An 11,198-nucleotide genomic window follows, 5' to 3' on the forward strand; every position below is an offset into this window, starting at 1 on the left:
CTGTTGTAATCTGAAAAATGCTATGAGCAGCTCTACAAGGAAACTCTCGAACTTTCAAGTGGTGGCAGTAGCTCAAGAAAACCACCAGATAATCCTGCATAGGCGAAAACCAATGCATGAACTCCAGTAAAACACCTGCATCCAAACTAAAAATCCCCTCTGCGCCACTCCTGCTACCCTGTGGTGTACAGTCACTCAAGCAGCTGATGATGGGACTCTCCAGATCAATTCACAAACCTTGGGTCATCTTCACATCCACCCTGCTCTGAACAGGAAGGCGGCACTGTGCTCACCCGGTGGCTTCCTGTTGACTTTGCGTATTGGCAGGATTCTTTGTGACTCTTGCCGACACTCAATCCATTTAGGCAGCATGCCCAAACAGCAATCCCTGTGTTTCCAACGAGGACATAAAAGCAGGGACTTAGATGGCAGGTAATAGGTGTTTACTCCTAGACATCCGACAGTCAAACATTCACTTCACATCCTCTACTAAGAGAGGGGGAGGTGGCCCCAGCCAGAACAGCAACTGCACCCGCTGGGCAGCACTGATGCAGCTCGGACTTTGAACTATGCTTGGCAGCGCTGCCTGGACCTTCGGGAGCGCTGGTGGGGAATGAATGCTGCTTCTTGCACACGCCCTGCCTGTGTGCAGTGTGTGTTGCTTCCACTCTTGTGGCGTGGCAGATTACATTAAACCGACAACCCCCTTGGCTCTCAGATGAGTTTGGCCTCTGATTACACGTCCAGGGTGTACTGCTGACAAAGATGACAGATGGAAGCAAGAGGCAAACTGAGGAGAGCTAAAAGGCTTTGAAAAATGGTTTTGTTTGTGCCTAGGAGCCATGCCCTCCACGTCCGAGAAGGAGCAGTTAGATAGACGATGCCACAGGGCAGTGGCAGAGAGATGACCTACTATCCTGCCTGCAGGGCAAACTCAGCCCCTTCCCAGACCGCTCCATTCACATGGCCACGCAGACCAGTGTTCCTCCTCATTACCCCGCCTGATTATTTAACTAAAGAGCCACAGAGTGGAAAAGCTGCTTTGTATGGATTTCTCAGGGAGAACCAAACAACATACGCAACATCTGAAACAAGCCAGGAATGAACCTCTGCCTTTACCACTCCCCCACATCTTTCACGCAACCGAAAAACACCAGTTGCCTCTCCAGAAAGGACCAGCCAATTAATTTCCCAGCTCTTGTTTTATCAAAACAAGTATATTTAAGCAGGGGCTGCCTGAGCAAAGAAGTGACAGCAGGAAATCACCCATGCGGTCCTAATGCAGATGTGGATCAGTGGAACCAGGAGATGCACAGCAGTGCAAGAAGGGGGCTTTTTCATTTATTTTTCTGTCACATATGGTTAGATAACACATGAAAAGTGTCTTTCCACTTATACCTGCTTATCAGCCCAGAAACATTTTCATTTATTCTAGCACACACACATGCACACACACATTCCCAAATGGGAAAAGCAGCTGTGAAGCCATTTAGAAGAATTGTGAAACTCCCAGCCCATCAAATGCCCATTCCTCACTGGAATCTCGCTCACCAGAAAAAATAAATCTGTGAAATGGAAGACTGCCAGGTGATTTGTGACTCCCTTCTAAACGGTCCCTTCAGATGGGCTCCCCATCCATTCCAGAGCAGCAACAAATTTCGGACTTGGCAGCTATTCAGCTGCTTCTGACCAAAGCAGAAAATGGGTAATGCAGGCCAGGGGTGCTTCCAGCACACCTCTGAACACACAGGACAGCACTGCACACCGGGAAGCTTCTTGCAGAAAACCTCACAAACACACTTGCGGTGCCACAGCCAGCGGTGGAGTTGGATTGTGCCCTTCTCGTCCTCCAGCCCTGCCTCTCCTGCTTTGTCCTTCACTGCTTGCTGCCTCCTTCCTTTCGCCCCACATCTCTAATCCTTCACCAGATGGTGCTCCTGCTCCTGAATGAAGCCCAGAGGAGCCTGGGCTGATCATCCATTATATTTTCTTTGGAAGGAGCTTGACAACCCAAAGAGATCTCTGACAAGCCTGATGCCACCACCATCACCAGTAATTGTGTCCCTCGCCAGCTCTCATCCACCAGGAGACGCGAATGCACAGTTGCTCAAACAACACTGCCATGTCTCCTGTCACCAGGCTCACTGGGGACAACCCTGTCCCAAGAACTACCCCCATTACAAGTGATGGCTATAAATACTTCATGCGTGTTCCTCTAATTCCTTTGTCAGAGCTGCAGCCTCCCTAGTCCAGGGTAATGCATGACAACTTTCACACAAAGACTCAGTAGCAGCACGCTGGGAGTGGGGGTGTTTATAGGTGTTTAATGGTCTTTTTCTTGCAATCAAAGTGCTATAGCACTTTCGAAAGTCACCACTTTTTTGGTGGAGGGAGAAGAGGAAGAAAAATCATGATACACTAAGTACAAGAGGAAACGCTGTTGAGCTGCATGCAATTACCAAAAAACCCGAAAAAATCCTGAGTTTTATTAAATACCTTTTACTATTTAAAAATAACATTTAAATGTCTATATTTAATAGATCCGTGATTTAGCTGCCTGTAACAACAACTCTTTTATAGCTCCAAGGAACTTACAAGTTACGAGATATTTATTTTTATACATGTTTTATTAATGATCATCCAAAATCTCAGTGCATTGGAAAGCTTCAGCATCCCCCACAGAAATGCACAGCAAACACATTCAGCTGCGATACTATTTGTACTCTCTGATGCAAGAAGGGCTCGGATAACATTTGTTTAGTCAAGGACAGGCAGTTCCGTGGAGCCTGCAGGCAGAGGTAGGGAAGGACAAGGCTGGGGAACGCTTCAGGCCTGCAAAGCAACAGGGTCCCTTCAACCGAAGGGTTGTTGGGAAGAAAGGCAGGTAAAACCTAACTGTTCTGTGGTCCGGCTTGCCCTCAGAGGGCTGCCTCGTGCGCCCAGCGTGCTGCACAAAGGATCGCCACGCAGCGAGCGAAACAAGTCCTGAGGCTCAAATGGAGCTTTACCAAATACCTCGTTTCTCAAATGACCATGGAAGAAGGAATTGATAAGGAAGGTTGGTCTCAGGTGGAGATGCTGTTCCAGTGGTGGGTGTTAGTCGTCAAAGTCGATTCTGATGGGGCCGCCTGTCAGGATGCGGTTTGCCACGCGATCAGATGACTCCTCCTCCTCCACTGCAGCCGACCTGCGCACCCGTCTCCGGCAGCCCTGGGCGCAGCGAGAGCTCTCGTCCAGCGCCCCACACACGAGGATGCGGCAATGCAAGAACACCTCCTGGAGGGTGGTGAGAGAGCAGGCCAGCTTACTCCACAGTTCTGGGAGCCAGACTGGCAGCGCTGCCAGCTCTGGGGGAGCGTGAGTGACACCATCCCCATGCCACAGCCATTTCTGTCCCTGCATCCACAGCTCCATCTCCACCTGTTTTCCTATGTGCCCAGGAAAGGGCACCTTTTGCAGGGTGCCCAGCTGAGATCCAGAGTATGGCATCTGTCTGCCTGTTAGCCAAGGGCTAGACAGGGTATATGACGGCATGAAATGATCCTTCAGAGGAAGAGAAGAAAATGCCAGGAATATGCTTGGACAAGCTCACGTGGACTGGGCGGAATTGCACGGTAGGAAGCAGGCCAGAACGCATGAAGCCTCACAATGAGATGGACTGATAGAAACACGCAAGAGAGAGAATTTGACGTATGCTGAGAAAACATAAAGCCAGAAGTCCGAGGAGCAAAGGAAGAAAGGTTGATGAGGGGCTAAGACTGGTAGCTGAGGGGAGAAGAACACAAAGGATAGGGAGACAGCTGCCTTTTTTTTCTGCACAGTAAAGGCAGACAGTGACAGCAGTGCTGCTCCCTGCCCTCTAAATGGCAAGGAGGGTAAGCAAGATGCCTGCAAGCAGCAATTAGGGGAGCAGATTTTTGGGAATCTTTGGTCAGTGGTGATGTTTGAAGCAAAATCTATTGCACAGGCTGGGAGGATGCAGGTTGGAGGCAGCAGTGGCAATCAGATGGCCAAGCGAAATTCCTGAATTGTGAAAAGATCTCATCTATTTTAATACTACTGAGGTTCTCCAGGAGCTGGAGCAGCAGCTTTATGCCTTTTGGAGCAAGCAGCATTGGCTGAGCACAGCAACAGTAACTGAAACTCTTGATTTCTCTAGCACAGACGAGGAAACCAATTTGCATTAGGAAAACGGCATCATCCTTCAACTGTCCTCCCACGACAAAGCTTCTGCCCCAGAGCCCGGCCTAGATGGCCTGGTTTCACAATGTATTAACCAGTGTGGTGGCCCTGTATCTGGACACCCAGCAGAGAAGATATAAGGTTGAAGAGATTCAAAACTGTAGACTGTCTTGTTTTAAAGACAGGACGCTGCTGGGACAGGCACAGCAGCATCTGCCTTGGGCCAGCCATTCCCCCCCATTTACAAGCTAGTACAGCCAGCTGTGTGCTTACCTTGTTGTCTTTGCCCACAAACTTGAACACGGGAACCTGGAAGTGCTTGGCAAGATGGTCCTTTGACGTGTACTGCTTCACCGAATCATCAGAAACGCAGCTGAGGAAAGCAGAGGGATAGGCTTTAATGGGTTTCCCAGAAATGGAAAAAGAAAGAGGAAAAAACACCTCAGCCTATTTAACTGGAGAAAGGAAAGGAGGGCTTGGCTCTCTTGAGCTAAACTACCATCCATGTTACTTCCCCTTTGGCCATGGAAGAAAATTCGACAGTGATGGGGAAAAACAACAGCGATGGTAATAGCATCTCCAGACAAAGAACAGCTCAGCAGCAGAGCGCTGGCAGGACGTGGTCCAGTCCCCTCGGCAGAGGGACTGCCAGAGAGCTGCAGGCAAGTCTGTCCTCAGTTCACCTTCCTGTGCAACAGTCTGCAGCGATCAACAGAACTGTTACTCGGTGCAGAATGCATTATGTACTTTCTGTATACACATACATAAGCACAGAAATCATGCTTGAAATGAAGAAGCCTATACTCACATTATAAAATATCACAGATGATGAAAAAACACAGAAATCCAGATTTATTTTGCTTTACGTGATTTACATATTTCTTCACGCTGGGCTTGGTCAGACAGCTCAAATTCACTACCCTAAAACCCGTAATTCCAGTTTCTCCCTCGCTAGCACTATCTGGTCACGCAAGAGGTCACAGAACTGCAGGAAAATAAGCTACTTTTAATGAGAGTTACATCCCAGGTGCAGTCTGTTTATAAACTGTTACAGCCTACTTAGAGTTTGACAGAGCAACAGCAAGATGAAAAGTTCGGGTGACTTGGTAACTTCTGCAGCCTATTGCAAAGCCTTTGGCATTTTGAGAGGCCCGCGTGCTGCTGTTACATTGCATTAGGATGCAGCTTGTCCCTTCTAGCAAGTTAATTTGTAAAATATGCAAGATATTAAATAAAAAAAAGGGGCAGTGGAAGAGACAAAAGGTAACAGGTGAGAGCTGGAAGTCCTCCTCTTGCAGCAACCCTTAGCTTCCATCTTTATACCAGAAACATGTAAGAAATGCTGACGTTTGACATAATCAAATTATTTTTTCAGTTTCAGCTATCAAACAGCAGCAACCCCCCCATCTCTACATAGCTCCGCTTTCAGAAGAAGGTGTATTTGGAAATTTCAACGCGGTGTGGCTGGCTTGGCTCGGTGGGCAGCAGCCTACTGCAATCCCTCCCAGAATGGCCCTTCTGCTACACGCAGCAGGGCAGCGTACACTCGCGGGAGCACCGACAGTTCTGATCCTAGCGTTATTTTCACCACCGTGTGCCCCTGTAGCTTTTCTCAGCCAATGGAGGTCATGGTCTGGAGGGACATCCCTGTCTGCAGGGCTTGCCTGGGAGGACATCATGAAAAGCCACCAAGCAGAGCTCGTGGATTAACACTGTGCCTCCAGAAAGACTGACATAGATTCTCCCCCGTGAGGCCAAACACTTCGCGTTACTGAGTCGTTTGGGATAAAAGTGCTTTTAAAAATAGCATTCCTGAAGGCATCCGGTTCTAAAGAATGACAGTTAAAAACTTCTCATAAGTGACTGGCCAAGCTGTGGGGCCATAATGTCAACTCATAGGCACACCTTCATTTGTGAGGTCTCTTTCGCATTGTGCCTGGGGCCATACCACGTCCCACCCCCTTACGAAACCACCAGATCCTGCTTCCCCACCTTGGAGAGGTGAGAAGAGGCAGGGTACATAGGTATGGAGGGAAAACAGGCGACTCTGGTCAGGATACAGGGAAAATAACCCTTTCCTGCGCATAGTGTACTTCAGTTAGGGGGGCAGAGAGAGGCTGGGCCGCGGGAGCTGTGCTCTGACACTCTTATTGAGAGGTTCCTAGGTAAAAAGGAGAGCTTGAAGAATTAAATAACCACCTCAGCCCTACAAACAAGGGGCAGCCCAAGGCGTGTGATGAGCCTTGCGACGGAACACACCTTAACCACATCACGCTCAGATGAATCACAGCTCCTGCCCACATCAGATGACAACGGGTTGCCCTCAGTGCCCATGACCTTGCTCTGGATGCTCCAGAGAGCTGCAATGTTTATCGCCTGTACAATCGGTCAATGCCTTTTATTTATTTCTGCTTGGAGAAAGAGGAAGAACAAGATCAGAAGTGGGAGAGCTACTCTGGGGCTGGCTGGCTGGGCTAGCAGCCATACAGGGTATTGCAGACACAGCAGGGAGGGATCAGGCAAGCTCCCGATTCCCAGTGTCATCACATCAGCACAGGGAGAGGGTTCAGGAGTCCCACAGAAGACGACTTCCAGCTCTTGCCAGCTGGAGATGGCAGGGAAGGAACAGAGAAAGAAAGTAGGAGAGGGGGATTTCCCCATCCCTCACGCCTAAGGTACGTCCCCTCAAATTTAAATTTTATTTCCCTGTGGAGGCTGCAGTTAACTCCTGCAGGTCTGATCCTATGCAATCAAACCGATTTTAAAATCTCATCTTTATTGCCTTGGGCTTTTGGGGCCAGGTTGATGAAAGGAAACTGGGCTATTACAGAGCTGTTGGGAGCAGCGTATTCAGCTGATACTACTTTGTAATTGCTGCAAGCACACAAAGAACTGCCGTTAGCTCAACAGCACATCATTAGCCTTCGGTCTAAGCCAGCGGGTTCAATCCAAATATAGCACAGCACATGGGGATGACAGGACTGGGGACACTGGGGCCCGCAGTGGGCCTGGGGAGTGGAGCAGAGCAGAGCAGGCTGGATGAAGCTCCAGCCAGCCAGATCCAGCCCACTTTTCCCTTCAGTGAAGTTTTAATGCCCTCTGCAGGATAACAGTACCAAAAGGGGCTGCTGGTGCCATAAATCCTCCAACTACTGCTGTGGTGAGTTCAAGAGATGAACTTTTCTGCCTTCTCCCTTCTCCGTTTTGCTTGGGTTTTGGCCACAGTTTAGAATCCCATCATTTCCACTCACAGTGACGAATGAATGTTTGGAGCCTTGACTCTCTAAAGGGTCCACAGAAACAGCCAAGCCAGGGAGTTGAGAGATCAATCCTTGCACTACAAATCTGCTCATAAAGGCCAGAAACGTCAGGACCGCAGCCTAGGATAGAGGGAGAGCAAGCCAAAGGCAAAACCTTTGTTCAGAATGAAACGCAAGTGGTATTTTTGTGTCCTGTACTCTGCAGGACCCTTTTGCTACAAGCCAATCACGCAGGACTTGCCATCACCAGCTGTCACAGTGGGCAATTTAGCCTGGCAGCTGAGCAGTAATTGTTGTCCTCATTAGATGGTCTGGCAGACAGAATACAGGACTTAAACCAGCAGGGTCCCTTGACTGCTGGACTATGACACTTGGGTACGTCTTCGATACCACTTGTTGGACTTTCTTCCCTAGAGCATAGCAGACCGGTTCCCAGCTGTGACATTTCCACAGCGTCGTATGGTTAAGCTGCCAGGCACTGCTGAATGCAAATACTCCACAGCAATGTTGTACCATGGCACCGACACAAGTGTCTGAAAACAGGGGTCATCTTAGGGGCCACAGCAGAGCCCACAGCCATGTTCTCCAAACCTCTGATGAAAAACTCATTACAGTGGTCCATCCTGAGTTTTTTGCTAGCATATCCTGGAAAGATCGCTAACCCCAAACGCCTCAGAAAATCACAGCCACACTGAGGGTGTCCTAAGCTTACCACTTACTGCACTGACAGACAGCACAGAGGGCACAAAGCGAGGGCAGCTTGTGGAGCTCCAACCAGGACCAGCCATGAAGTCTTCTGGCTCATGCTATAAGGCAGCCATTACGGGAAAATTAAGAAACTTGCTCCAGTTCTGCAGCGCCTGAGTGGCACTGGCACACAGCCATTCTGCCGATTGGTTTGGCTCTCCGTGGGCTGGCACAGAGAGGATATCAGGAAGGACATCTTTTCCACAGGAGCCAACCCAATTATCCACAAGGCTAGTTACAGGGAAGTATGTCCTATAAAGGCTGCACTTGGAGTAACATCTCCTGCTGCCTCCCGCTTTCTCCAAATCACTTTTGATGGGACAGGCAGTTACAACCTGATGGCTGGAAGGTCTGGCTGCTGCTGGGAACACAGCAGTCAGGCTGCTGTGGAGAACTGCTAGCGTTTCCTGCATCACACAGGCCAGGCAGCCTAGCCCCACTGCCAATTCCCAGAACAGAGAGGGAACAGTGAACTCACCCATCTTGAATCAGGTAGTACTTCAGGATCTCATCGATTTTGGCAGTGGGAGTGGCAAAGCAGCTCTCTACCAGTGTCTCTAGTCCATTGACATGTACCAAGGGTTCAATCCCAAAGTACAGTGAGTCCCGAAGCTTGAGGGTGGGAAGAGCACCCCTGTAGGGTTCATCAAAGTCTTTGTCTTTGAAGATCTCAAGAGTGAAAGGAAAGATGCCCTGGTTGCGGCTCATGATTTCCAAGGGAGAGTTCTTGAGATTGGGCACATAACCTTCAGAGATGGTGTACCGGCGCGGGAACTCACAGGTCACTGGGATCAGCAGCTTGGTGGTGCGGACAATGATGTCCCCATTGCTTCCTGGAGTCTGCTTTGGCAAGCCGGTCACCAGGTTGGTCGCAATGATTTTATCATTTATTACCTGCAGGGAAGGAGTTGAAGGGAAAGGGAAGATCACCGAGAAAGACCTCTCTGAGTTCAGACTAGCAGCTGAGTTTACCTTGTTCAGGAAACTCAGACACAAACTAGCCAGCCTATGAATTTATATGCTGCAACTAGAACAACGCTCATCCTCACCTATGAACTAACGGCCTCTATCAGTTTGCTGTCAACTTCGATGCCCTGTACTCCATGAAGCAGAGAAATTTGCTTCCAGTTGCTACCTATCTGCTAAGATGAGCTCTCTGGTTTCTGACCAGTTGCCAGTATAACCACCAAAACAGTATCTGGGGAAAAGATTCTGTCTCAACAGGAAGGTGAAGAGGGACACCACTTGCGCTTTCTGACTCGGAATGGTGGGGAAGCTGCCTCTGCGGAGCACTAGGTGAGCAGAAAGTTGTACCCACGCTGACAGATGCACAACGCTGGAGAGAACATGGAACAACCTCTCTTTCAGGATGCCACCCCAGGTCTAGTCTAAGGCCAAGTGCATGGCAACACAGGAAACTGCTCTGACAGTACAGATAAGTCAACTTTATTCCCCAAGTAAGCCATAGCTAATCTCCAAATCCGAGAGGTCCCAAGAGACAGGACAGCAATGGGTATACATACATCTACAACAGTGCCACAGGACTTCAAGGAGAAGTGGATGTTGACGTGAGTGCCATTGGATACTCCTTTGCATGAAGTGTTGATGAGGGAAAGGTCCAGGCCTCCAACCAGGTCCTTTGGGATGCTCACCTCAATAGAGCTGGACTTGCACAGCACTGGAACTACAAAAAAAAAAAATCCCCAGAAGAAGTCTGCACTACAAATCCACCAGGGAGCTAGGAAAGGGCTATAGCAATTATTATTGGGGGGGAATAAAAAGGGTGACCACATACTGCATTTATTACTACTGTCTTACCATAGTAATCTAAGCATCTATCTCACATTCCTACCTCCACAACACAAACCTCCTGAGCTATCACTGCCCCAAATTCTCCTGGCGCAGTGATGCCACAAGAATACGACAAAGACGACCGCTACACTCGCAGCAGAAACTTAGCTGTGCAGTATTCCCACCTGCTCAGCACAGACATCTCTTGCACTGCTATGCCCTGGGAAGAGAATAGTTTTATAAGCAATAAACGCAGCTCTGACAAGCAGACTCACTCATTCCATCTCCTTCCAACCTTTGAATTTTAATACAGATCCTCCATGTGGACTTTTTTAATTAAAATTCCACTACATAAGGGGGAGAAAACATGGAGATTGGACAAAATGAAAAAGGAAAGGAGGAATAATCTTCAACAAAAAAAGTAATTGCTGCACGTATTCCTTGGGTGTAGATATATGTATTCAGCTAGAGAGAGGACAAAGATACTGGTGCAGGTATTCTGGTCCCTTCTCAGCCAGGAAAACAACCCCCTTGCAGAGTTCCCATTTATCGTATTTTAAAATCACATGACAAAACTTTTTGCAAATAAACTAGTTCCCCAAGCTTTTCCCTAAAATTAATTACAGTCCCAATCCTTGACATTCATGTGATCTGCCTTTCCTTAATTTCGATCATTAATTATATAATACAGGATTCTGGAACTTGGGTACAGGGTACACTGCTAAAACATGCCTTTTAGTCCCATTAATAAAATTCTCCTGGCCCAGCCAGGGTATTTGTAACAGCTCCTGTGTACCTGCAGGGAGTATTTGTTATTAAAAGTTGGTATTTTCAAGGTGATATGCCAAAATGTATGCAGTGTGCCCACAGCAATATGCTCTCATAATGATGTTGCTGAGTTAGAACAGAAAATTAAAGAGCTAAGAATGACCTTAATTTTTCTTCCATCCGCAGCAGAAGCCAAGCGGGGATAACAGAGCACGTCAAATGGCAAAGCTCACAAGGAGGCAAAGGGACTTTGAGAACACGGTACAATGCAGAGATTGTACTATCCTTTGGAAAACTGATTGGCTCCATGTGGATTTAAAGCTTCACTGTTCTACTGGCTCCCTGACGAATAAGAAAATGTAACGCAAGACAGTGTGGAACTGCAGCTCTCCAAAGTTCAGGACCAGTTTGGTTCAGGCTCTCTCTGTTTCTAAACATGTTTGGAACGAA

The 11,198-nt window shown here is 48.3% G+C and overlaps 1 protein-coding gene across 1 annotated transcript in view; it reads right to left on the bottom strand.

The window, feature by feature from the left end:
• Positions 1-3,096: 3,096 nt before the first annotated feature.
• Positions 3,097-11,198, bottom strand: part of OIT3 (oncoprotein induced transcript 3) — a 19,397-nt gene continuing 11,295 nt past the window's right edge. Inside the window, exons 5-8 of the mRNA XM_010144947.1 lie at positions 9,713-9,873; positions 8,668-9,083; positions 4,456-4,555; positions 3,097-3,276 (exon numbers count right to left, since the gene is read on the bottom strand). Coding sequence (XP_010143249.1) covers positions 3,097-3,276; positions 4,456-4,555; positions 8,668-9,083; positions 9,713-9,873 — 857 coding nt within the window. The remainder of the gene's footprint in view (positions 3,277-4,455; positions 4,556-8,667; positions 9,084-9,712; positions 9,874-11,198) is intronic.

This window comes from Buceros rhinoceros, unplaced genomic scaffold (assembly GCF_000710305.1).
Source record: "Buceros rhinoceros silvestris isolate BGI_N320 unplaced genomic scaffold, ASM71030v1 scaffold10171, whole genome shotgun sequence".
NCBI lineage: Eukaryota > Metazoa > Chordata > Aves > Bucerotiformes > Bucerotidae > Buceros > Buceros rhinoceros.